General features: G+C 35.5%; 1 protein-coding gene and 1 long non-coding RNA gene across 2 annotated transcripts; both read left to right on the top strand.

Moving 5' to 3' along the window:
- Positions 1-2,400: 2,400 nt before the first annotated feature.
- On the top strand, positions 2,401-10,785 carry LOC128216894 (uncharacterized). Its single transcript, XR_008258154.1, has 3 exons — positions 2,401-2,532; positions 7,714-7,836; positions 8,423-10,785. It is a non-coding gene; the product is annotated as an uncharacterized LOC128216894 (long non-coding RNA).
- An 8,133-nt stretch (positions 10,786-18,918) lies between these two features.
- On the top strand, positions 18,919-21,840 carry LOC128218345 (E3 ubiquitin-protein ligase TRIM71-like). Its single transcript, XM_052925994.1, has 2 exons — positions 18,919-20,086; positions 21,544-21,840. The coding sequence occupies exons 1-2, from the start codon at positions 19,081-19,083 to the stop codon at positions 21,804-21,806; spliced, it is 1,269 nt and encodes a 422-aa protein (XP_052781954.1). The 5' UTR covers positions 18,919-19,080; the 3' UTR covers positions 21,807-21,840.
- The last annotated feature ends 4,875 nt before the right edge of the window (positions 21,841-26,715 follow it).

Below are 26,715 nucleotides of genomic sequence, written 5' to 3'. Positions count from 1 at the left end.
TCAAAGTTGTAATACCCAGTGAAATGTAAGGGGTGTTCCTTCATATCGTAAAACTCGGGCATTATTTTATATCGTAAAACCCCGGAGCGTTTCTTTATATCGTAAAACCCCGGGCGTTCCTTTATATCGTAAAACCGCGGAGCGTTCCTTTATATCGTAAAAACCTGGGGCGTTCCTTTATATCGTCAAAACCTTGGGCGTTCCTTTATATCGTAAAAACCCCTAGGGCGTTCCTTTATATCGTAAAAACGTGGGGGCGTTCCTTTATATCTAAAAAAACCTAGGGCGTTCCTTTATATCGTAAAAAACCCTAGGGCGTTTCTTTATATCGTAAAAACCCGGGGCATTATTTTATATCGTCAAACCATGGGGCGTTCTTTTATATCGTCAAACACCCGGGGCGTTCTATAATATCGGAAAACCCCGGGGCGTTCCTTTATATCGTTAAAACCTTGGGCGTTCCTTTATATCGTTAAAACTCGGGGCATTCTTTTATATCGTCAACTTAAACCCCGGGGTGTTCTTTAATATCGGAAAACCCCGGGGCGTTCCTTTATATCATAAAATCCCGGGGCGTTCCTTTATATCGTGAAAAGCCAGTGGAGTTCCTTTATTTGGTACAACCCTCTTATAATTTATCGATTAAAGCGTGAAACCCCGTATAGTTTATGGGGCGTTCCTTTATATCATAAAGTAACTCTTATAATGTATGGACCTTGACTTACTAGACCACTCCTTATAATGTATGGGGCGTCCCTTCATATTTAGCTGAATGATAAGTTACTGTACATATCTGAATGTTTTGCTAATGCATATCATTAATTTATCGTTATTAAAATCACGTACTTTTTTGACTGTTTTAATCACAATATAAAAAAAACGTTCTTCATTAATCGACGATCCTTATTTTAATTTTTTAATATTTCTGCATAATGTTGTATGGTTGATGTTACAGTTATTGCAAATGTTTGTTTAAATATAATTTAAAAGGAGGTTATCAATCTATTATTAATACAAAAATCTGGTACTAGTAAAGTTTGATTTAAAACTTCAGAATGTTTACTTTGAATATTTAAAAAAAAAATATGTTATTTAAAAACAAATTAAAACATTGCTATATTATCATAGTAAAATTATGTTTTATGGCCTTCCTTTAATATGTCATGTCAAAGAAGCGTCATTATGGTGTTATGTTTTAAAATGCTTACCATGCAATGATGATAAAATTTATAATCAATATATTTAAATATACGTTTTAATGAAAATACGGAAAAAGATCGTTTATCATGTAAAATTATCCTGATGTTAAAGGCGCACAATATAGATTGACTTTTTTTTATTTTAATGCATTTTCATTGCTAACTTATTTGGCTAAACAGATAAAAAAGTGCTTATTATTTGGTAACAGTTAAGAAACATATGTGCGGTATTTTGGCGCTTTGTAAGCTGTGGAATTCGTGGCCACGTAGCTTTATAAATAAAACCACAGTAATAAAGGCTCATAAATATTTATCTCAACCTTAATCATTTGCATTTTTTTTATTTGATCGTGAAAGTCCAATCAGTTCAACATGATAATGTAGTTAATTAAAAATACAAAAAAGTGCTTCAAACTATATTGTGTGCCTTTAAAATATAAAATGCATTTAACATTCAAGCACAAATAATAAAATAATTCTAATAATAATAATAATAATAATAATAATAATAATCATAATAATCATAATAATCATAATAATTATAATAATTATAATAATAATAATAATAATAATAATAATAATAATAATAATAAAAATAATAATAATAATAATAATAATAATAATAATATTAATAATAAAAATGATAAAAATAATAATAATAATAATAATAATAATAATAATAATAATAAAATGATTACTTCATTTCATGAAAATAACACATTAAGTTGCATAAGTATCTTATTAACAATGTGGTCTTCGATGGATTCTACAAACGTATTAATTAGTATACATTTCTCAATCAGACAATAACAAACACGACGATATTCAAATACAACATATACAATGTTCAAAATTATTACAGTAAAAATAAATCGCATTTAAACATACAATTCAAACAGACAATCATTCACTTAAGTCATTTTTTGTCATAAGTTTTTTTTTAATTGTGTTTTAAATGCAAATAAAGATGATGATCCTCGAATAAAAAGCGGTAAAGAATTCCATGATGAATGGCTTACTTTAATTCACAAATGGTCATATTTTGATATAAAACACGATAATGCATCAAAATACATCAACCTAAATGATTTAAATCCTTAAAGGGAAGTAAATCAAAATATCAATAATACTTAGCCTGAACGGTAAGTTCCCTTCCACAATCGTTGCTATATTTGTTTTCAAAAATCATGTCCATGCATGTCTACTTTCAGTTTAAGAATCGAAGTCTTGTTTGGCATAAGTAAATTTATATGGCAGAAATATTTACACGGAACTAAATTTGTCGAAGGAAATGGACATTTAAAAATAAACGGATTGCTTTATTATTATTCTTGTAAGTAAATTGTACATTTAGAATATAGTGCACATACTGTTTAAAGATTTTGTTTTATTAATTATTATTCAGAATGGTGACTTTCTTTTTAGTAGCATGCTACTGGAGTTTCAAATACATTTTTGAAGCTTTTGTGTTCAACAAAATAAATAGTTCAGCCCTATCATGTTCGAATCATATTGTAACATTTTAATGAAAAACATTTTTTGAAAATGTTTGAAACATTACGCATAACGAAATTGTTTTGTCATATGAGGCGATTAATTTTTATAGTATTTAATTTGAAAGAAAAATGTATTTCACTATAGGATAGGATTTTGTGGAGGGGGTGGAGGAGGGTAGGGGTGTCTCAGTGCCTAAAACCCCTAAATTTACCTCAGTGAACCTATTATTCCTAAATCGGGTTTTGAATGTGAATAGAATACACAGGCATGCACCATTTACAAGGACTAACTCCCCAACTCCCCCACTCCCCCACTCCTCCATCCACCCCGTCCACATTTAAACAAAATAGTTGTGGGGGAGGGACGCGCATCCTACTTTGCGTTCTAAATCGCGCACCCTTTAACGTCAAATTCCGTAAAAAAAATATTCAAATGCATTGATTTGACTGTTCGCCCTTTTGGAGTAACATTAACTTTAAGTTTAAACTTAAGAAGTAGCTTGTGCAAATAAGATTTTCCAATATCACATGAAATTTGAACCACGTTTAAAATATCTCATATTGTTTAATATGAAACCTGATACTTCTAGTGTTGGACTATCGACAAAATTATTTAGTAAATAGACCGTACAAGTTTCATACACTCAAATGTGATTGGAATATAGATATAATAAAATGAATTATGTAGGATAAAAGGTTTTGTAAAATACAACTATTTATAAAGCATAACTTTAAACGCTAGAACAAATGTGATCAATTCTTATGATGTATATGCGCAGTGGGACACGCAAGCAAATTCCATTAAGCGCGCTGGTAATGCGTTCAATACTTATTATAAATGAGATCAATATTTTTAATAACAATTTAATTTACTATTCATAACAATTAAAAGTAAGCAGTAATTTCTGCAAATGAGTATTTTTTTCTTAAAGAAATGTAACCGACAACATACGTTTGTATAAGATAATAGCTAATTAGCTAATATTTGCAACGTCGTATAACATTGGTTAATTGAAGTCGTGCAAATCCAATCCGAGCGCATTGTTATTATTAACAATGACGTCATAACTCCTTGCTTGTAATATAACAAGAACGTCATTTTTATCCATACGAAGGACTAGGTGAATCTTAATATTCGAATTGGTGTCATATAGGAGAAAGTCTTTATCCTGTAATTAAAGTAGTTAATAATAAGGCGTGTGTGTGCATATTTCAAGTGAAGTACAGCGTTAAATGGTAAATAAATATATCCTCTATTAAATATTGGAAGACATGAGTATATTTCCTTTTTAAGAATAACTTTAACCCACAATATATAAATAGGAGATAATGTTCAAGTACAAATGCTTAACCTTCGAGCCACGGATCCTTATATCAAAATGGGTCAGTTACTGGTTAAGCGCAATTTAACAGCTTCTCTTTCTGTCCTACCTAAAGCCAAGTTTTATATTATATTGGGATAATTTAAAAACCTAACATAGTGATTCAGAAAACAATTTGAAAATCTTCAAATTAGGCGTTTTATTGAACTCCCATGACCTACCAAATGACTGTCTTTTATATATATCGAAAATGTTCTCGAAATGAATTCGCCTTTAAAAGCAAGCCTACTGCGAAGCTTCACGATACTATGCATTGATACAATGTTCAGTTAGGTTTCACGATACTATGCACCGACACAATGTTCAGTTAGGTTCTACGATACTATGCACCGACACAATGTTCAATTATGTTTCACGATAATATGCACCGACACAATATTCAGTTAGGTTTCACGATACTATGCACTGACACAATGTTCAGTTAGGTTCTACGATACTATGCACTGACACAATGTTCAGTTAGGTTTCACGATACTATGCACTGACACAATGTTCAGTTAGGTTTCACGATACGTGTACCGACACAATGTTCAGTTAGGTTCTACGATACTATGCACCGACACAATGTTCAGTTAGGTTCTACGATACTATGCACTGACACAATGTTCAGTTAGGTTTCACGATACTATGCACTGACACAATGTTCAGTTAGGTTTCGCGATACGTGTTCCGACACAATGTTCAGTTAGGTTTCACGAGTATATGCACCGACACAATGTTCAGGTAGGTTCTACGATACTATGCACTGATAAAATGTCAGTTAAGTCTTACGATACGTGAACCGACACAATGCTCAGTGAGGTTTCACGATACTATGAACCGACACAATGTTCAGTGAGGTTATATGATACTATGAACCGACAAAATGAACAGTGAGGTACCATGATACTTTGTACCGACACAATGTACAGTGAGGTAACATGATACTGTATAACGACAGAGTGTTCATTGAGGTTTCTTGATACTATATACCGACAAAATGCTCAGTGAGGTTTCATGATACTATGTACCGACACAATGTTCAGTGAGGTAACATGATACTATATACCGACTCAATGTTCAGTGAGGTAACATGATACTATATACCGACTCAATGTTCAGCGAGGTAACATGATACTGTATTCCGACACAATATCCAGCGAGGTTTCATGATACTATGTACCGAAACAATGTTCGGTGAGGTGAAATGATACTATGTACCGACACAATGTTCAGTGATGTAACATGATATTATGTACCGACACAATGTTAAGTGAGGTAACATGATACTGTATTCCGACACAATGTTCAGTGAGGTTTCATGATACTATATACCGACACAATGTTCGGTGAGTTGACATGATACTATGTACCGACACAATGCTCAATGAGGTAACATGATACTATATACAGACACAATGTTCAGTGAGGTAACATGATACTATATACCGACTCAATGTTCAGTGAGGTTACATTATACTATATGCCGACTCAATGTTCAGTGAGGTTACATAATACTATATACCGACTCAATGTTCAGTGAGGTTACATAATACTATATGCCGACACAATGTTCAGTGAGGTTACATAATACTATATACCGACACAATGTTCAGTGAGGTTACATTATACAATATACCGACTCAATGTTCAGTCAGGTCATATGACCATCTGTACCAAGACATTGTTAGTCACCGAAACATGTATATCATGACTGGTATTGAATACAATGAGGACTTTATAATGATCATAGGCATAATAACATAAAATTTTCATTTTATCAAATGAAGCTTGTTGAAATTCACAATAAATAACAGATCTGCTTTAACAGGTTCATCAATCTTTCAACTAACTCAGATTGATCGATTTTGAACCTACTGGTGAAATTCAATCGCCTTAATTCGTTTATTCGTTTTAAAGTTACTGCGCAGGTAGGGCATTACCTTTCCTCCCGACCATACGCCACATTGCTCCTGTTCTTTAAAGTTGATTCCCAAATTTAAGGTTGCAAAATCACCAATATGAAGTCAATCTCATAGTAAAAGTCTGTTTGAAAAATGTGGTGCTAAATATGGTCTCTCAAAACGGCGGACAGCCGTTCGGCTTTAACTGATGCTGTCCACTCTTAAACATGCACGTGCAACCTGAACCACTGCGAAACCTGTTTCGTTACGTCTGAAACATATCATTCATCCTCCTTTAATATACAAAATGTGACCACTATGTTATTATTCTCTCTTAAATACTACAAATGATGGTCAAAACTAGTCAGGATCCTGAAGTATTTGTCCACATTCAAATTTTCAGCAAGTCTGTTTCTTAGACGAAACTTTTCTCATAGCTTCTTTCCGACGCGTTTTGTTCCGTCTGGTATGATTCCATATGTTCCCCAGATGAATTTTGAAAACAGAATGTTGTCAGCATTGCCCTCTGAGAGTGAGGACGAGAAGTTTACAGAAGCATGTAAGCGCCATGCTAAAGAGTTTATCAAATACCACTGTCCCCATCATGAGGTGCTTCTTTGTCGCAACTGCATTGTTGATGAAGGACACGGCTCATGTAATTTTGAGCGGATTTCTCAAGTGTCAAAACAATTTAAGGAGAGCGCCGAATACAAAAGCCTAAAGAGAGGACTTGGAAAGATGAAAACTGACATTGCAAAATCTACATCGTACATACAGGCCAACATGAACGCAGTTGACGAAGAAAGCCTTACCAATATTGATGAGCTTCATAAATTCAGGAATGAAATTAACCAGTACCTGGATATAAGGGAAAAAGAGTTTCTTGTAGAAATTGATCAAAAGAAACATAAATCTAAGACACTGTTAATTGGACTGAAATCTAAATGCACAAACACAACATTAGCCACTGAGAAAATAAAATCGGAGCTAAACGAACAAGATTCCAATAGCAACCAGCTCTTTATAGTAGGAAAGCGATCCATAAAAGACCTGGCAGGTCTCCGGACAGCCCTGAAAGACGTTGATAGAAACAAGGAAGTTCCCCGACACAAGTTTAAGAGGGACACCACCACTGAGCAACTACTTGCTTCTAAAACAGCTTTAGGGAGGTTGAAAGAGGATGCATCAACAACGGCTGCAGGGAAACGACAGCTAAACAGGGGAAGAAGCAGCAAACACGGCAACTGGTGACGCACCTTGAGCGACCAAAACATGCATAAGCTACATCACAACAAGGTATCTTTGTAATTACAAAGATACCAACTAAAAAAAATTTCATTTGTTAAAATCGTTGTCATACTTTGGGTATTTTGTGTTTATTCACATCATAATATCAACTTGTGAAAGTTTGACCAGCGTAACTATCATTCTCCGGACACATATATTTCTGTAAAATAAGACAAAATCAAAGTTGGTAGTTTAAATTTTGTTACTGAAAACCCACTTGACGATAAATTAATTTCTGGGTAACATATAATCAAATCTGGGACTGGGGAAAAATTTAAAATTTAAAGATGGACAACAAATATCAAATTATGTTCGGGCAATATTTTAGTGCACTTTTACCTTTCTTTCAAAGATATTTGATAAACATGAACGCGTTATAATGAATACAACCGACATCTTGTTCACTGTACCACGTTAGCTTGCACAACGACTTACGAAAGTAATTTACAGGCTGATTTCCTTGTAGATTGTTTGTCCGATGAAGACGACTTGGCAGCGCCAAGTTCAAAGCGGCCCCGGTGCGGATACCTTCTAACGTCCCATCCGGAACGGATGCTGCAGAATACGGAAAGCACTACACAAACTGAAGGTAACATTACATGGTGTATGCAAGGTAAATAAGGATACTGTTCTTGTTTTACTTATTGATACACGATAAACAAATGTATATACATAATATTAATAACGCACCCAATACAGGGCAAGATCGTTAACTATTAGTTACAAAATTAAAACCATAAGAATGCCTCCTATTGTAAACCGTGACCATAACTACGGTTTTAATCCGAATATGGACCTGACTGTCATTACAAGCACATTTTATGAAGGTTAGATATAACATGTTAAATATGAACCTGTTAAATATAAAAGCAGAAATGCATGACCTTTGAGATATTTGCCTTACATTTTAAGAATATATCTTCTGTTGTTTTCTACCTAGAAATAAATTATATAAAACAGATATTAACCAAAGATACTATTTTATCGTTTTTATAATTAAATGCCAGGTTTACATTCACGATAAGTCTGTGTAAAGCTCACTGATGTATTATTCAATCAAAGCTTTTTCAGTGCGCTATCGACAATATGATTTAATAGAACAATTGAATTATTATTATCAAAATTTTATAAATTAGTTATTGCTTTACCCTTATATATGTGACGTTTTCTTCCAGCCAAATTTAATAGCAGTGAAGATCTAAGCAAGGCCAAGTTCATCAGACATCTGACATCCCAGTGAAGACGTTAGCAAATACCAGTGACTGCTGGTTGAGCAGTGTGGTACTACTGTCCGAGGACAGGCTCCTTCTGACAGATGCATGCAATACATCAGTGAAGCTGGTTAACACCCAAACCTACATGGTTGTGTCAGAGGTGAAACTGTCATGTCAGCCATGGGGCGTGTGTCTCCTGCCTGGGGACAGGGCAGCTATCACTATGTCATCTCTGTTTTCAAAGGGGAGGATTCAGATATTATCAACGCAAGAAAAACTGTCACTTCAGGACATGATCTACTTAGATGGAGACCATCATGGAATAGGTTTCTGTGAAGGCAACTTGATAGTGTCCTTTGTCTCCAAGCTAAGGTTGTGATGATTGACATGAAAGGAAACGTGAAAAAAAGTGTTGACAAAGACAGCAGTGGAAAACCTTTGTTTGTACGTCCCGGTTTTCTGACTGTGACCAGAGAAGGCCAGTCTCCGGTCATATATGTTTCAGACTCGTCCACCCACACCATCACCAAGCTGAACTCATCACTACAGGTCATTCAGACGTGGAATAAGTTAGGGCTTATTAGCCCACAGGGTCTAACGCCCGTGGTAGACAATCAGATACTCGTGTGTGGGGGGTACGAAAACATCATCGTGTTACTGGACATGTCCAACAACAAGATGACAAAATTGTTAGGGAAGGTGGATGGGATAGAGGCGCCATTTAGTGTAGCTTACCACCGACAACAGAAGAGGATTTTTGTCACCAACTTCCAGTTAGGGTCAAAGTTTAACAATTCCATACAAGTTTATAATGTACTATAAGTTGAATTTAATTAACTACCCATTCCGTTGCAACAAATGATGATTTGGAAGAACACTTTTAAGGCTAAATTTTAGAAGTACTTATACATATAATTTATTTTGCATTGTTATATAATTTCATCATAACGCAGTTTGTTCCATTGAACAATTTTCGAGAGAAACTTTATGGTAATTCTATGTTGATTCTTAACTCTTTTCGGAAGTCGTTCAATAATTAATGATATGAGATAAACATTAAATATATTTGTATTATCAATATAAATATGAGTAGATGGTGTATCAGATATACAGGCAAGTTTGTAAATTTCAAACGAGAGCATAAGATGTGGTAATTGTATGCTAGTGGAATGAGTTTATTATGTTTAAAGTATAAAGCTTATTTTGTAAGACAATGGAGAGATACCTTGTTTAATGATATGGTATCATATTAACGTTTGATAGTTTTAACAGCTTTTATATTTCGAAACTGTGATCATACTGTGATCTGTAAATACTTTGTTTGTATACATTATAATATTTTGGTTGTGACTGTTTTCTATGTAAGAAACTTTGAGCTGTGTTGGCTTATTCCGTGAAAAACATATATTGACTGACATAAATGCATTCGAGCTCTAGCTATAACACACACTGTAGACTTTTATCAATCATGGCTTACTTACACCTTTATAAACAAACATTCATGCACTTGGTGCAACACACTCTGTAGAGGTGTTACTTTGTATCACAATTAACTAACTTACACCTATATATACAAACACTCGGGAATTAGCTACAACACCCACTATACAGTTGTGACTTCTATCACAGACGACAAACTTACAACTATATAAACAGACAGACAGAATTGTTTATTGTCGTAAACATGTAAATAACAGTTTCTTGACAAAACATGATGTCAAATAAAAATTATTATGGTCACAATGATACATGGCAAAAAAAGAAGAAAAAAAACACACACAGATAAAACATAATATTGATTATTATTTTTATACAAATGGTAAATATCTTAAAGCTTAATATATGCAATACCAGAAAAATAGGGATTTGGGAGGCTAATATCATATATTTCTTTATAGACTAGATCATATTATTGTTCACATAATTTCTTAAAAGAAATGCTTGGTTCATAAATTTTCTTAGATTTCTTATTTCGACTATATTTTGCGATTTCATTAATTCTACAAATGTGTACATACTTGGGTTTCTAACATAGATTGTTTTTATCAACTCCTTTCTGATATTGTTATACACAGGGCATATTATGACAAAGTTATTTAACATCACATACTGTAGAGATGTTTATTGTATCACAAATAACTTTCTAACACCTACATATAGCAGCATTCGTGCACTAGGTACCAGTCAAACTGTATGTTTTTGCAATTTATCGCATATGAACAACTTACACCTTCATATAAACTATTGTTGCACTACCAACAACAAAGATTTAGTTGTTGATTGTTATTATATTTGAATCATATTACAGCAGATAAAAAACGTTATTCATTTTTTTGTTATCAAATCTTGTTAAAACAAATGTATAATTCATATACATACGATCAATTTTACTGAACAGTAAAGTAAAGTTCTAGAAACTCTCATTATCAGACATCCTCAAAATGCTTGCATTAAATGTTGATACATGGGTACATGCATTATTTATCAAAAGTTCTAGTACATGTTAATGATTAGCGCCTGAAACATTCTCATTCACTTTTGTACTAGTAATAATATGAAGTTATTCTGTTTCAGAACTACTAATCAAGTCACTTGATAATTCGTGTTAATCAATCATGTAACAAGAAACTTGTGTATGACAGCATAACTGCCATTGATAAATCTGTTTGAATCTGTTTAAATGTTGAAATTCAAAAAATGCCGCCTGTTAAGCATTCCCGACGCAGCCAACCAGGCTTCGCAGAATTAGAATTATTGGGAATTTTTTTCCAACCTTTGTAATTATCAAAGGAAAAATTGTCGCCAAATACAAAAAAGTTGATGTACACACAGCAACTGTGCTTTTGCTTTGCATGACCCTCGCCTCAATTAGCTGTCTTGTATTGTTGATTTGCCCCTACGTCAACTGTTCTATAAACTAAACATGACACCCTTTCATCAATTAAACAGTTAAAATGAAATGACACACTATGCCCCCTACAGCAATTGTACTTTTCAATTGACATGAAGACACCAACCATCAATTGTACTGTTCCATTGACATGATCCCCTCCATCTGTTGTACTGGAACGTGGACATAACCTCCCCCCCACTCCATCTATTGCTATGTCACCTAGACGTGAAAGTCCTCTTCATAAATTGTGTTGTTCTGTTGACGTGACTACCCTCCCTCAAATGTACTGTTGCGTTAATGTGACATACCCATCCCTCAAATGTACTGTTGCGTTAATGTGATATACCCATCCCTCAAATGTACAGTTGCGTTAATGTGACGTACCCATTCCTCAAATAAATTGTTGCGTTAATTTTACATACCCATCCCTCAAATGTACTGTTGCGTTAATGTGACGTACCCATTCCTCAAATGTACTGTTGCGTTAATGTGACATACCCATCCCTTAAATGTACTTTTGCGTTGATGTGACATACCCATCCCTCAAATGAACTGTTGCGTTAATGTGACATAGCCATCCCACAAATGTACTGTTGCGTTAATGTGACATACCCATCCCTCAAATGTACTGTTGCGTTAATGTGACATAGCCATCCCACAAATTTACTGTTGCGTTAATGTGACATACCCATCCCTCAAATGTACTGTTGCGTTAATGGGACATACCCATTCCTTAAATGTACTGTTGCGTTAATGTGACATACCCATCCCTCAAATGTAATCTTGCATTAATATGAATTACGCATCCCTCAAATGTAATGTTGCGTTAATGTGACATAGCCATCCCACAAACGTACTGTTACGTTAAGGTGACATACCCATACTTCAATTGTACTGCTGCGTTAATGTGACATACCCATCCTTCAAAAATACTGTTGCGTTATTGTGACATTGCCATCCCTCAAATGTACCTTTCGTTGACGTGACTACCCTCCAACAAATGTACAGTTGCGTTGACGTGACAGTCTCCTTATTCAAATGTACTGAGCGTTGACGTGACAATCCCTTCCATCAAATGTACTGTGCGTTGACGTGACAGTCCCCTCCATTAAATGTACTGTGCGTTGACGTGACAGTCCCCTCTATCAAATTTATTGAGCGTTGACGTGACAGTCCCATCCATCAAATGTACTGTGCGTTGACGTGACAGTCCCCTCCATCAAATGTACTGTGCGTTGACGTGACAATCCCTTCCATCAAACGTACTGTTGCGTTAACGTGACAGTATCCACCATCAAATGTACCGTGACTACCCTTCATTTACTGTACTGATAGGTTGATATAACAGTCCCCTCCATCAATTGTACTATTACGTTGACGTGCCTACCCTTCACTAACTGTACTTATAGGTTGATATAACAGTCCCCTTCATCTATTTTATTGTTACGTTGACGTGCCTACTCTTCATTAACTGTATTTATAGGTTGATATAACAGTCCCCTCCATCAATGGTACTGTGACGTTAACGTGACCTCCCTTCGTTAACTGTACTGATAGGTTGATATAACAGTCCCCTTCATCTATTGTACTGTTACGTTGACGTGCCTACCTTTCATTAACTGTACTTATAGGTTGATATAACAGTCCACTCCATCAATTGTACTGTTACGTTGACGTGACTACCCTTCATTAACTGCACTGGTAGGTTAATATAACAGTCCCCTCAATCAATTGTACTGTTGCGTTGACGTGACTTCCCTTCATTAACTGCACTTATAGGTTGATATAACAGTCCCCTCAATCTATTGTACTGTTGCGTTAACGTGACTACCCAACATGAACTGTACTTATAGGTTTATATAACGGTCCCCTCCATCTATTGTACTGTTGCGTTAACGTGATTACCAAACATGAACTGTACTTATAGGTTGATATAACAGTCCACTCCATCAATTGTCCTGTTACGTTGACGTGACTACCCTTCATTATCTGTACTGATAGGTTTATATAACAGTCCACTCAATCAATTGCTGTGTTGCGTTGACGTGACTACCCTTCATTAACTCTACTGATACGTTTATATAACAGACCCCTCCATCAATTGCACTGTTACATTAACGTGACACACCCCTCCCATTAACTGTACTGTTACGTTGACATGATTCCCTCCCATCGATTGTTTACCATTTTTATCATAACCCACCCTATTATGAACAACCACAAACACTGATACAATTTAACTTGCTTAATGAAAAAAAAACGTAAAAGCAATTGCAATTTGAAAACATATTCTTTTCGTCAAGTGTTTACCTTAATATTTTTGGAAGAAATTTGAATTAGGCAATCAATCGCATATTTTTTTCATTCAAAATAAAAAATAAGGAAAGAAAAACGTAACCAATAAAAGTTGCCGCAACACATTTACGAATGTTCTTACAAACATATTCTCAACGTTTTAAAGTTTTGGTTTGTGCGATTTTAGAAATGTTAATTTTTGTGTCGTCGTCAGTAGAGGCTTGTTGCACAATGATTTAAAAATCCTAGACCAAACGTACATTAAAAATAAATAAGAAAACATTTATACAAATAATTAATACTTTGTATTAATGAGATATAGTTTGATGAACTCGCCCAATTTGAAAACGAGTTTTCTTTTACCCATTCAAAATATGATTAATTCTGATATTAAGTGTCAATTGATTATAGGTGGAATGTAATCATTCGGTTGGGTTTAACTATAGTATATAAGGTCAATTGATTATTATCATGCATACGGGTCGGGTAAACCATAGTATTAAAGGATACACAGCATCCAAAATGAAATAAAACAATGTTTATCCATAGCTAAATTTATCAAAGAGATGGTATTTTGATATCCTAACTGAACATCAATGCCCAAATAAATATGTTAAGCGCAATCGGGAGGAAATGTTGTCTGCATTCGAAATGAAAAACAAAGCAAAACAAAAAGTATTAACCAAAATCGACATTTTAAAGAAGATATCCGATTTTTGGCTTAATTATTAAGCATGGCACATTAATAGCTTTTCAAGAACAATTTCGTTTTAATGTTCGAATACTGTTTAAAATTTCGTCATCAGAAATTGGGATATGTTATACATTTAGATTTACCTCCCTTTGTAAAGGGGCAAAATCTTAGCATTATTATTGTCTATGTTGATCGAGAAAAGTTTTTCAAAATATGCAAACCATTCACCGCTGGAAACTAAGTCATTTGAATTTAGAGTAATCCCCTTGGCACGTTTGATATTATCCCAGAATAGCTTTGGATTATCTCTACAGTCCAGTAATTTCTTGCGTCGCCCACGTTCTAATTGTAACCGCTTTAATTTACACGTATTTCTTAACTTTGATCGATCATTAAGATAGTCATTCAAGTCAGAAGAAGAGTTTGTGACCCGATATTTTCTCAAACTATTGTATTTTTGATGTTTCAAATCTTTGCACTCCGAATCCCACCATTCAGTGTGTCATAGTTATTTCTGCCCCTCGTATTTTCTTCATACAAATCGCTGCCGATTGAAATACAGCGATGAATTCTGCAAATTTGCTTTTTGCATTTTCATTTGAAACAGTTTGTTCAAAAGCATCATAATTTCGACAAAAATGTTGTAAAAACGTGTCTTTTAATGTGTCTTTCTATTTGTAATGATACGAACTTTTAACACTATTCGAAGCATCACGTACTTTCGATTTTTCGAGGTTTAATAAACATTTAATAGGAAATGATCTGAAAACGATTCCATGCCAACCTCAAAATATTTCATATACTCAAAAAGTGATGTTGATGCAATAATGTAATCAACCAAACTTTTCCCACCATTTCCCGTGCATGTAAATTCACCATTTTCGTCACCATTTATTCTGCCATTCAAGATATGAACGTCCAAGTTACAACATAGTTCTATTAATGCTGAACCAAAATTATTTAAAGTGAAGTCTTTGGTTGCTCTTGACGTATTTAAATTGTCGCTAGGATATGAGGTTTCTCAAAATATATAGTCCAGATCATCATCAGGAATGAAGTCTTTGAGATCCCCTGTCCGAGCATTTAAGTCCCCTGCTAACAATATCGTCGCTGAAGGAAAATCTGAAGTAATCAATAGTAGTTTTTGACGTAAAATATCAACACCGTCACTATTTTATTTTTCGTAGATAACTGACCGTTCCGGCGATATGTATGTAAGTATTAAAATAAGATCATTTTTGTATCCTGTAACTTCTTGCCCAGTATGAAAAATAATGCATTCATCGAATTGTTAGTATATTCCATTAGAACAGATGTTGATGCTATCTCTGATAAAAACAGCTACGCCTCCCGACCCTCGTTTGTTATTAGATTTCCGCATCTGTTCATAACAAGAAAAATCCGTTTAAAAGTGTTTGGTATTCTTGTGCTTTAGTCTGCCATGTTTCGTATAACGCAACCACACCAAAATCGTGGCAGAAATTCGTGAAGTTTGGATCATTAGAGTATTAATTTAGACCTTGTATATTCATGGAACAAACAACAATCGACTTCAAATTATTTACAGTTTAAGTTGCTGCATTTTGGGCTTCGGCCAGTACCCTTTTTACTGATTATAACCGGGGTCTTGGATACATAGTCATACTCATATATATCGCCATTCACTACGAGTTTATCGAATTTAAATCGAGCTGATTTTCCTTCTCTAATACATTGTTCAAGGAAATGGTACAGTGCGGTACGGGATTTAACAATGCGTTCTGGTAGGTCCCCCACTTTCCTATCGTTTACTGTACCGTTCTTTCTTTTCTCCCGAAACGCGTCCATAATCGTTTGTCTTTGCTTGAGTGATGAGAACCTTGCTAGTATAGGGCGGTCTTGTTTATGGAAGCCTGTATGTATATTCAAATTGCATGTCGCTTGAATCGATACCAAGTTGTTCAGATATGAACTGGCGTACTTTTTACTCGGACTGTGAGTTAGTTTCCGGTTCTGTGAAATTTATACCGTAAAACTTCAAGTTATTTTTCCGCAGCGATGTCTCATGTTTTTCCTGAAGTTTAGTATTTTCTGAGAGTTTTTCCTCATTTTGTCATTAAGCGTTTGCACAGTTTCAGAAAGAGTTTTATTATGTTGTTTAATTTCCTTATTTTCGCGCTTTAAGTCATTTACAGATTGTTCAAGTTTCTCGAATGTACTGTTCATTTTTTTCACATCATGGCGGATTTCCAATAGAATGGACGTTAAGTTTATGTCGCTTGTTCCAATTCATCGTCCGAAGGTGAATAGTTCCCTGTGTGGTCACTACTAACATCACCCTTATCGCCTGGGTTAGATACGTGCAACCAGCCGCTGATTGATGCTTGATTACCGGCATGAGAACTTCCGGATGGCTGTTGGCTGTGAACCTCCGGTGGTGTGAGTCCCTACTCCTGGGAAACTTCCAGTGTCGATTTGCCTCCAGTAGCTCGCTGCGGGGCTTTACTTGTGGACTTGGTCCTTTGGGATCGCTCTCGGAGATCAGGGCCCGGATTCGTTACACTGAACTGCTAGAAGTAGGAACAATACAACCCGTATGGACAGTGACATGTATGTTTTATGTATTTTCAATTGTGACTGCGATTTTTTTGCATTTCGCTGGCTGTGAGAAAGTCCCAATGCGAATTCGCCATAATTGGATGTTAATGCCTATTTTAGCGACGATCAGTCAATTTAAGGATTACATTATTTTGTTATAATCGAATACTGCCACGCGTCTTCTATAACTGGATACGACTGAATAGGTCCGCTTCAGTCAGGCGTGACGATGATATTATAATATGCTATGATATTATAATATTATGTTTTTATTATATCAATGACACGTATAACATAATTATAACAGATGATCGCCAACGAAGCCAGCTTAATATACTCATTTCCCATAGAGGTGCATTTTCAGTTATATCCATTTAAGAATGCAAATGTATTTAGTTATATTACGAGATTACCAGTGGTATAGGTATCAACCTTTTATACATGAGGTTGTTGGACAGAATCTATGCATATTACATAGGCCATCTTTTGAAATTAAATACTGCCATTTATGTGTATGACCTTGTCCAGTGGGTGAAAGTGCAAAACTGCAGCCTGTGTGTATGACAACGTACTTAATGTGACGAAAACGGGTATTGGACAATACACTAAATATTTCTTCATATTGTGTAAGTATATATATATATACTGTATATTCTCCTACTATTTCTTGAATGTCTTTTACTCAAATTTTGATAAATATTTCTTATCAAACTAAAATGCATTTGCCTTAAACGTTTGCGTTTAATACCAAAAGTATAGACACTTCGTAATTATATCAATGTGCGGGCAGTATATGGTCTAGCGTACCCTACACCCAAAAGACCAACCCAAACTAGATCCACAAATCGCTTAAACAGTGACTTTCAATCACCTTTGGTTAATTAGTTAAATGATGTATTGGTCGTCCAATTCTGCCATCACTTTCATGGACGTCCCCGAATCTTTTCTAACTATACACTTGAGTGAATCGTCAGTCAATTAAACAAACGTTCTTTATTTTGATCCCAAAGTGTTTTATGGGATGGGACCGGAAAGTGTTTCTCAACCGTAGGAAAGGTGTAAATAATACAATAATGAATGTACAACGGCCGTGATAACGCTTTAAAGCTGCACTCTCACAGATTTACCGTTTCGTCAACTTTTTTTATTTTTTGTCTTGCTGACAAAAGATCAGATCGCAGATTTTCATATTTCCGTTCGAAAAATAATGTTTTATGGCTAAAACCGTTACTAACGGTTTAAAAAAATGCATAAAACATCAATTTTTGAAATTAAATATAAAAAATATGCGATCTATTTTTGTCAGCAGTCTTGACTGGTTTCCATGCATGTTCGTATAAACTGGCTTGTTCCAAGACAAAAAAAAAAAGTTGACCAAAACTTTCGATCTGTGAGAGTGCAGCTTTAATGTCAATGATTAAAATTATTCTTATACGGGCTGAATCTTGATCATGTTACATACTAAAAAGTCAAAAAGCATTTGTAAATGATTATTCCAAATTCAATTTTCATCGAAATATTTTCAAAAGGACTAATTTAAATTTCAACTAGATCTTATCGATAACCCACTTTGTGTAGCAATATATCTATCACATCTACTCTGTGACGGCGGTAAAAAAACAACTGGTAAATGTATATACTTAGCTGATAATGTATTGAAGAATAAAACACTGTTATGGTATGTTACATTTTACAAATGAATTGACATTTCATTGTATACAGTTTCAATCAAACGGATGGACAATCGTTCGATACCGACCGAGGATGTTTGCTCGTTATGATTTCGACAAAAGGGCCGCCCAAAAGTTATGTTACTTCATTTTGTTTTAAATCAATTAATATTTCATTATCCGCTCTCAATCAATCTTGGTCAAACTGAGGCATGGCCCTTAAAGTGTCATTAACATCTCTCAAGCCTACTTGAGGACGCTTTTAACAGTTTCACCACCAACAATAAGACATAATTTTCCTTTTTACCAATAAAGACGGATGGTTTCTTGGTGTGCATTTATGGCGCTCTTGTATACGAATAATTTTTTACAAAATTCTGGAAATTGAGTGAGAGGCTTATGTATGTTATAGAATAGAAACAGTTAAGTGAGTTTTCGTCTTTTTGTGTAGGTCTCTGTTTTCTTAAACTATTTAAAGGCACTCAGAAGGATGGATGCAGTTCCAGGTCGAAAGGCACCCATGGCATCAGGATCGGCGCCTGACCTCATGTACTGCCAGCCATGCGCGGAGGACGGCAATAAAATCCTCCCCGATGCCTTCTGTCCCGTTTGCAAGGAGTTCCTGTGTTCTACCTGCGCCCGTGTACACAGGAACCAGAAAATAACCAAAAGTCACGCCCTCCAGGACAAGACAAGTATGCCTTCCTCATTCTGCGCAGAGAGTGAAGATGAGAAGTTTTCAGTCACATGTCAACACCATTCTAAGGAGTTTATAAAATACTACTGTCCACGTCACGATGCACTTTTGTGTGGAGACTGTGTAATTGAGAATGAAAACCATCGCTCTTGTATGGTAGAAAAGATTCTGCAAGTGGCAAAACGATACCAGGAAGGTGAAGAATACATCAGTCTGAAAACAGGACTTGGCCAGATGGTCAGAGACATTGAAAACTATATATTGTACATACAGGTGCGCATGAAGTCAGTTGATGAAGAAAATCTCACCAATATCAATGAGTTTCGGAAATTCCGGAATGAAATTAACCAGTACCTGGATAAAAGAGAAAATGAACTCTTGGCAGAAATTGATCAGACGAAGCGGACATCCAAGACATTCCTGAATGAACTAAAAACAAAATACACAAACATAAAATCAGCCACTGAGAAACTACAGTCGGATCTACACGCACATGAAGCCAATAGCAACCAGTTGTTAATAGTAGGAAAACGAGCTATCAAAGAGTTGGAGGATCTCCAGACAGCCCTGGAAAAGGTCAGCATGAGTAAGGACGTTTCCAGGTACACGTTCGACAGGGACCCCGCAACAGAGCGGTTGCTAGCTTCTGAAACAGCGATAGGTAGGTTAAAAGAAGGAGAATCAACTACAACGTTAGGGCAGCAGCAACAAAAACAGGAGAAAAAGCAACAAGAACAACGAAAACAACAGGAGTCAAAGCAGCAACAACACAAACCTACACAAGCTCCATCACACAAAGGTGAATAATATTGAACTTCCTCAATTAATACAGAAAATTTAGTTTGTTTCGAAAATGATTTACTCTTCACCTTATAACCACACAGACATATTTGTCACTAAACATTTATATTTCTAAAAGTACTGCTAGACTTGAATCTGCTAAATGAACCTAAACAATTTCCACAATAATAAGGCCACGCAAAGTGATGATGACGGTTTTTAGGAAAAAAACTAATTAACATTGAGCTTGAAATAAATCGGGCTAATAAGAACAAATGTTACATGCCCTGTGTGTGTTTTTACTTATTTGTTCTTATACATGTTTATTATATTTTTTCAAAATTGATTTTAGCAAGGCGGGAAATTAAAATTTCATTGCTTAACGCTAAAAGTGTTTGCTTGCTGTCAGTATCAAATCTATAAGTGTCAAAATTATTTTGAGGCCAAGAAACAAGGTGCCTTATAAATACATCTTATATTAAAATACATTAATGAAAGGAAGCCTAATAAAATGAAAAAGTTAAAACTCAAATTAAACTACACATAAATTTGTTTAAATCAGGAAATCAGCTCCTTTTTTGCCTTTAAACGGGATTTTTTGTTGAGAATTCAAACAATAATTAATGGTAATTTAGAAACATAATGATTGTAGCTGTGCCTAAGAAACAAACTTTTTTAGTGCCTCATTGTGAATATAAGGCTACAAAGAATGGCAGAGCATCTAAAGCGCGCAAATTTAGTTGGTTAAGTGGTGTTTCTACATTGCATTTTTTGGAAATTAGATGCACTTCTAAAACTTCATTGATTAATGTTCATAAAGTCTTTGCAATTAAGCTAAAGCGAATAATAATCTTAAAAATATCAGATAACTTTTTCTCAACAAACCGGAAATACAAAATTGACACCTACTTCATCAGCTATAATTTTGCGTTAGGGGCGTCCCATGGGTAGCGGCGTTAATAACACTCTTTTCGAAAAAGGGGGTTATTATAAAAAAAAATCAAATACTTATATAACTCCGAAAATAAGCATAAAAGAAACAGAAAATGTGTTTATTTCAGTGTAAGATTCGCTACTCAAGAAAATATTTTGTTCTATGACACTCGTAAAATAAAATACGATCTTACACTGCAATAAACAAATATCCTTTATTTATTTATTATTGTTATTGTTATTATTATTATCATTATTATTATTATTATTATTATTATTATTATTATTATTATTATTTGTAGTAGCAGTAGTAGTAGTAGTAGTAGTAGTAGTAGTAGTAGTAGTAGTAGTAGTAGAAGTAGTAGTAGTAGTAGTAGTAGTAGTAGTAGTAGTAGTAGTAGTAGTAGTAGTAGTAGTAGTAGTCTTAGTAGTAGTAGTAGTAGTAGTAGTCTTAGTAGTAGTAGTAGTAGTAGAAAATGTTACATATAGTGAGAAACAAAACATTATTTGATTTTTGTTGTTAATTAGCATGTTTACTTTCAGTTAACTTCCAGAGTAGTGTAGACCTAAGCCAGTCCCAGTTCAGCAGACAGCCTGACATTCCAATGAAGACATCAGGTGATACCCGTAACTGCTTTCTGTCCAGTGTGGCCTGCTTGTCCGGGAACAGGATCCTTCTAGCTGATTACAACAACCAATCAGTGAAACTGATACTAAGACCAACATGGTGTTGTCCGAGGTTGCTCTGTCAGGTAGACCATGGGACTTGTGTCAACTGCCCGGTGACAGGGCAGCCGTCACTCTGACTTCAAATGGGATGATACAGTTCCTGTCAACGAAAGGAACACTCTCACTACAGGACTCTGTTAAAGTAGGCGTATTATGTGATGGAATAGATTTCTGTGATGACAACTTGATAGTTTCTTTTAACTCCCCAGGTAAGGTTGTGTTGATGGATATGGAGGGAAATAATAAGACGATTGTGGACAAGAACAATGGAAAATCTTTGTTTCAGCGTCCTACATTTGTGACAGCGACCAGGGAGAGCAAGACACCCACCATATATGTTTCAGACTTCAAAACCGACGTCATCACCATGCTTAGCCCCTCCCTACAGGTCATCCAGACCATCCAACAATCGGCACTGACTGGACCATGTGGTATGGCACCTGTTGGGGACAACCAGCTTCTCGTGTGTGGGTTGGATAGTAACAACATCGTGTTGCTGGACACGCAAACCGGCAAGATAACCCAACTGCTTGGAGGGGAGGAAGGGATAGAGTTTCCACACTGTGTGGCTTACTGTCCACAGCAGAAGATGATGTTTATTCTCAGTTATTTCAGCGGCAGGAACAGTCCTAAATTGACCAATTTCGTGAAAGTCTTCGACTTTACATGAGTGTAATATATATCCTAGTATTCGTAAGTGACAGGTCATGAAATAATTAGTACTAATAAAATAATGAATGAAAACATGCATTGTATTTGTATAATTAGTTTAAATGTTCGAAGCTGATCGTGTATCCAATATACACCCAAGGTTGCTTCTTACCACACGAGATCAAAACATGCGTAAATGTGTAAATCTGAAAAAAATGAACTCTTTATAATGTTCATATGCTTAAAGCTTAACTTTGATTCTGAGAAATTGTTTAACGGAAGATATCTTTTTATTGAATGTTCAGTACTGTAGTGTAATATCAACGGTTTGTTGTTTTTGACTCATTTTGTATTTAGAAATTTTGATGTGTATTTACTGTGTGAATAATTAATCAAACGGCAACATGTACATATAAATTCCTTTATGATTGTTTTAATGTAAAAAGATTGACCTGTTTGTGACTTATGTTTTGTGAAATGCAGTTTAAATAAACAATGAGATAAAGTGTAATAAATACATAAAGAGATAGAAAATCAAAAACATGGTTAAATCCCACAACATGTGTGCATTAAGTGCTTAGCACTTGAATGTGAATACAAATTGTGATTAAAATTCACCACTGTACTTCATTGAAAAATAGCACAACAACAATATAAACATAAATTATTACAAAAAAATGTGGAATAATTATTCCACCACAGGCTTTCCCGTTACTTCCATTCTACACATTGGGAATTATGGAAGTCTGCATTAAACATATATAGGCGACAGTTAAGAACATCATTTACCAAATGCTCCCACATAACTTCCGGTCTATACATGAGGCCCTATAGAAGTCAGTATTAAACATATAAAGACACTATTGATGTCTATATTACTTCACCGCAGACATTCCTGTAGATTTCGTTCTAAACATAAAGCCGTACGCAAGTCATCATTAGACGCATATTGGTGGTCTCTTCCTCTACGTTTGTACATTGAAATACATTCCAACTTGATTGTGTGTATGGTTGTTTAAACATATTCATGAAGATTGTTAACAATACATTGTAACTATCAATATAAAGGTAACTGTTTTCGGATGTACTTCATACAAGTCCAACCTCGCCGTATTGTTTGCATACGCTCCTGACCATTGTATAGCACTACCTACCTTCAATATCTAAATTTTGTTTACATTGGTCATCTTTTATTTAAAATTGCTGTTCATGCCAAGTGATCAATTATGTTAATCAATTGTGTAACAAGAGACATGTATATATTTATGTTTCATAATAAATGTTTGAATCTTAAATACAAATCTCTTTGTTGCCGGCGCCACAGACAGGGTTTCGTGATTACAAAATATATCACATTTCACGTAATCCAAATTGCCATCCCTCTCCTTTGCATGTTGAAGTTTGCCGCTAGGGTTTAGCACGGTTATATTTAATATTACTAGGACAATATGCATAGTGTATTGTATTTAAATATTGTTCGAATGACCTTCTTATATGGATGTCTACTGGGATTTACCCTGTAGTTTTAACAATGACGTTATTGTCAATGTATAAGCATAACTGTTATGAAGATGTACAAATTAGGTGGCTGTTTTGCACTTTCACTCGACCCGCAGGTGTCAGTCTCGAACGTTCATCCAATGGCTGATATCAAACACACAGGTGGCAGTTTTGTATTTTCACCCCACGGCCGAGGTCATACACACAGATAGCAGTTTTGTACTTTCACCTGATGGCCGAGGTCATACACACAGGTGGCAGTCTCGAACTTTCATCCAATGGCTGATATCATACACACAGGTGGCAGTTTTGTACTTTCATCCGATAGCCGAGGTCATACACACAGGTGGCAGTCGCGAACTTTCATGATATGGCTAATATATCATACACACAGGTAGCAGTTTTGTACTTTCACCCGATGGCCGAGATCATACACACAGGTAGCAGTTTAGTATTTTCACACCAATGGCTGAGGTCATTCACACAGGTAGCAGTTTTGTACTTTCACCCGATGGCCGAGATCATACACACAGGTAGCAGTTTAGTATTTTCACACCAATGGCTGAGGTCATACACACAGGTAGCAGTTTTGTACCTTCATCCAATGGCCGAAGTCATACACGCAGGTGGCAGTCTCGAACATTCATCCAGTGGCTGATATCATACACACAGGTGGCAGTTTTGTACTTTCATCCGATGGCCGAGGTCATACACACAGGTGGCAGTTTTGTACTTTCACACGATGGCTGATACCATACACACAGGTGGCACTTTTGTACTTTCACCCGATGGCCGAGGTCATACACACAGGTGGCAGTCTCGAACTTTCATCCAATGGCTGATACAATGTCGAAAAAAACACACCATGAAATCGAAGTCAAGTCAGATGAGTAAGGAGGATGGCCCATGGATGCCGATCTCTAGCTTCGTCACTTCTGCCGTATGTGGAGGAGAGTTATCCTGGTGGAGTTTGGAGTTTTCTAATAAGGTAATTCTCGGAATTTCTTCTGGAGGGCTTGAACGAGGTCTCGCCTCGACACTTGTGAAACCGCCATCCATTACGTACAAATAACAAAAATACATATAAGGAACGACATGCTGCAGAAACATTCTTTTCCGGTCACAGAACATGATGATAATAAGTTTTCCTCCGGATTTTAAAATCCGTTCCATTTCTGGGATTGGAATGGTGAGCGTTCAAACACGGAGGACTGTTGTTTTGTTTCCGGATCCTCGATCCTGAGAAATGTCTCGTCGGTTGTTAAAATGCGGTCCAGAAAACGATCACTGTCTCACGCATAACATCTGAGAAAAGCTCTATGTTCATGACCTTCCTTTTTATGTTCCTTTGCAAGCCTTAATACCAATCTCGCGCAAACCTAAGAGAGTATCAAATATTTCATACGCCTTAAGATGCTCCGAAATCGTGCCATAATAGGAAAAGTAACATACAAAGCAGACTATATTTTTATATTATAAACATGTAAACACCAACTTCATGCAAATCATAGACGGTAATTTCTACAAAATATGATTCGGCTTTATTAGCCAAGGGTCCTTATTATATTCAACATTAAAATGCACGGATAGCAAAATAAATAAAAAAAAATCCGTGTACATTTTTCAATCTTTCGTCAATAGGATGTGTTTGGTCATATAAACCATTCCAAACCACTCCTCCAGCTCGCTGGCCGTCAATCGTCTGTCGACATCAAACGCGTCACGGGGTGACGTCACGATTGTCGTTCCGTAGTTTTTCATTTTTCCCAGACCTGTGTTTTCTTCAAAGTTGGAACACCGTTTATGCCACTTTAAAACCAGTGCGTTGGTTACAGACGTTTTTCACGGCATCTCTCTAATCATTTCATAAGTCTGGTCTGTGTAGGTGTTTTACCAATATATTGACAACACTTGTTTACAGCCCGTATTTCAAATCGATCAAATTTTAAAATTCTTATTTTCTTATTCATTCTCAATGTCCTTCCGTTTTCCCAGTCGTCATGCTCTTGTCGTTATATTTTTTTCGAATGTTCATTTAGTTTGGAAGCAAAACCCCTCAAGCACTTTTAAAGAAGAGCATTTTATCCAATTGTTGTATTTTGTTTTCCTATTCACAGTGCTAGTTTTACAATCGTCGTTATGTAGAGCGCATATTTTAAAACTTGATCTAATATGCAGTTATGTCAAACGTTTTTACGCTAGTACATTATTTCAGTAAAAATATAAATAAAGGATAATAAACAGGCCAATATGACCTTCAACTCAAACAAACATTTCTCATCTATTTATGCCTAAGTGGATTTACAATGGAAGCTAATCGTAAAGTTTCGGAAAATTGCGGCAAAGTAACGTAAGGTCACGTCAGTCCTGAAATGACGTTGGAATTGTGTCCTAGCCCTGTAAAGTTTCGGGAAATTGCGGCAAAGTAACGTAAGGTCACGTCAGTCCTGAAATGACGTTGGAATTGTGTCCTAGCCCTGTAACTCTATTCTTTATCATGACGTGACGGTTAATTATAAGATAAAATCATTTAAGGACAGGATAAGAAGCCGGAAATTAAGAATCCCAGGACACTAGAACGCCTCTAAAGAATACCTCACGGTTTCTTCTATATATGTATAGAGTCTACGTTTAGAATCATGGAAATGATAAACACGGTCAGGCAAAGATTCCTGTAATATTTATTTATCGTATGAATGGCAAAGTGTGTCAATGTGTACAGTAACCTCACAAACAAGTAAAATAATGAGCCAACAAATATTGTAAAATAGATTATACCTCTATCCAATGGACAGAAACTAGGTTCTGTATGACGCTTCACTAACTTGGAAGTGA

The sequence above is a fragment of the Mya arenaria genome, chromosome 14 (genome assembly GCF_026914265.1).
Source record: "Mya arenaria isolate MELC-2E11 chromosome 14, ASM2691426v1".
In the NCBI taxonomy this organism is placed as follows: Eukaryota; Metazoa; Mollusca; class Bivalvia; order Myida; family Myidae; genus Mya; species Mya arenaria.
Note: the sequence above shows the minus strand (reverse complement) of the source record. Positions and strands in the feature narration are given on the sequence as shown.

What these genes read in the sequence shown, in the direction of transcription:
- LOC128218345 (XM_052925994.1), top strand. Translation starts at nt 19,081, where the DNA reads ATGGATGCAGTTCCAGGTCGAAAGGCACCCATGGCATCAGGATCGGCG. An exon ending in ACAAGCTCCATCACACAAAG is followed by an intron (nt 20,087 to 21,543) that starts GTGAATAATATT and finishes GTTTACTTTCAG; the next exon opens with TTAACTTCCAGAGTAGTGTA.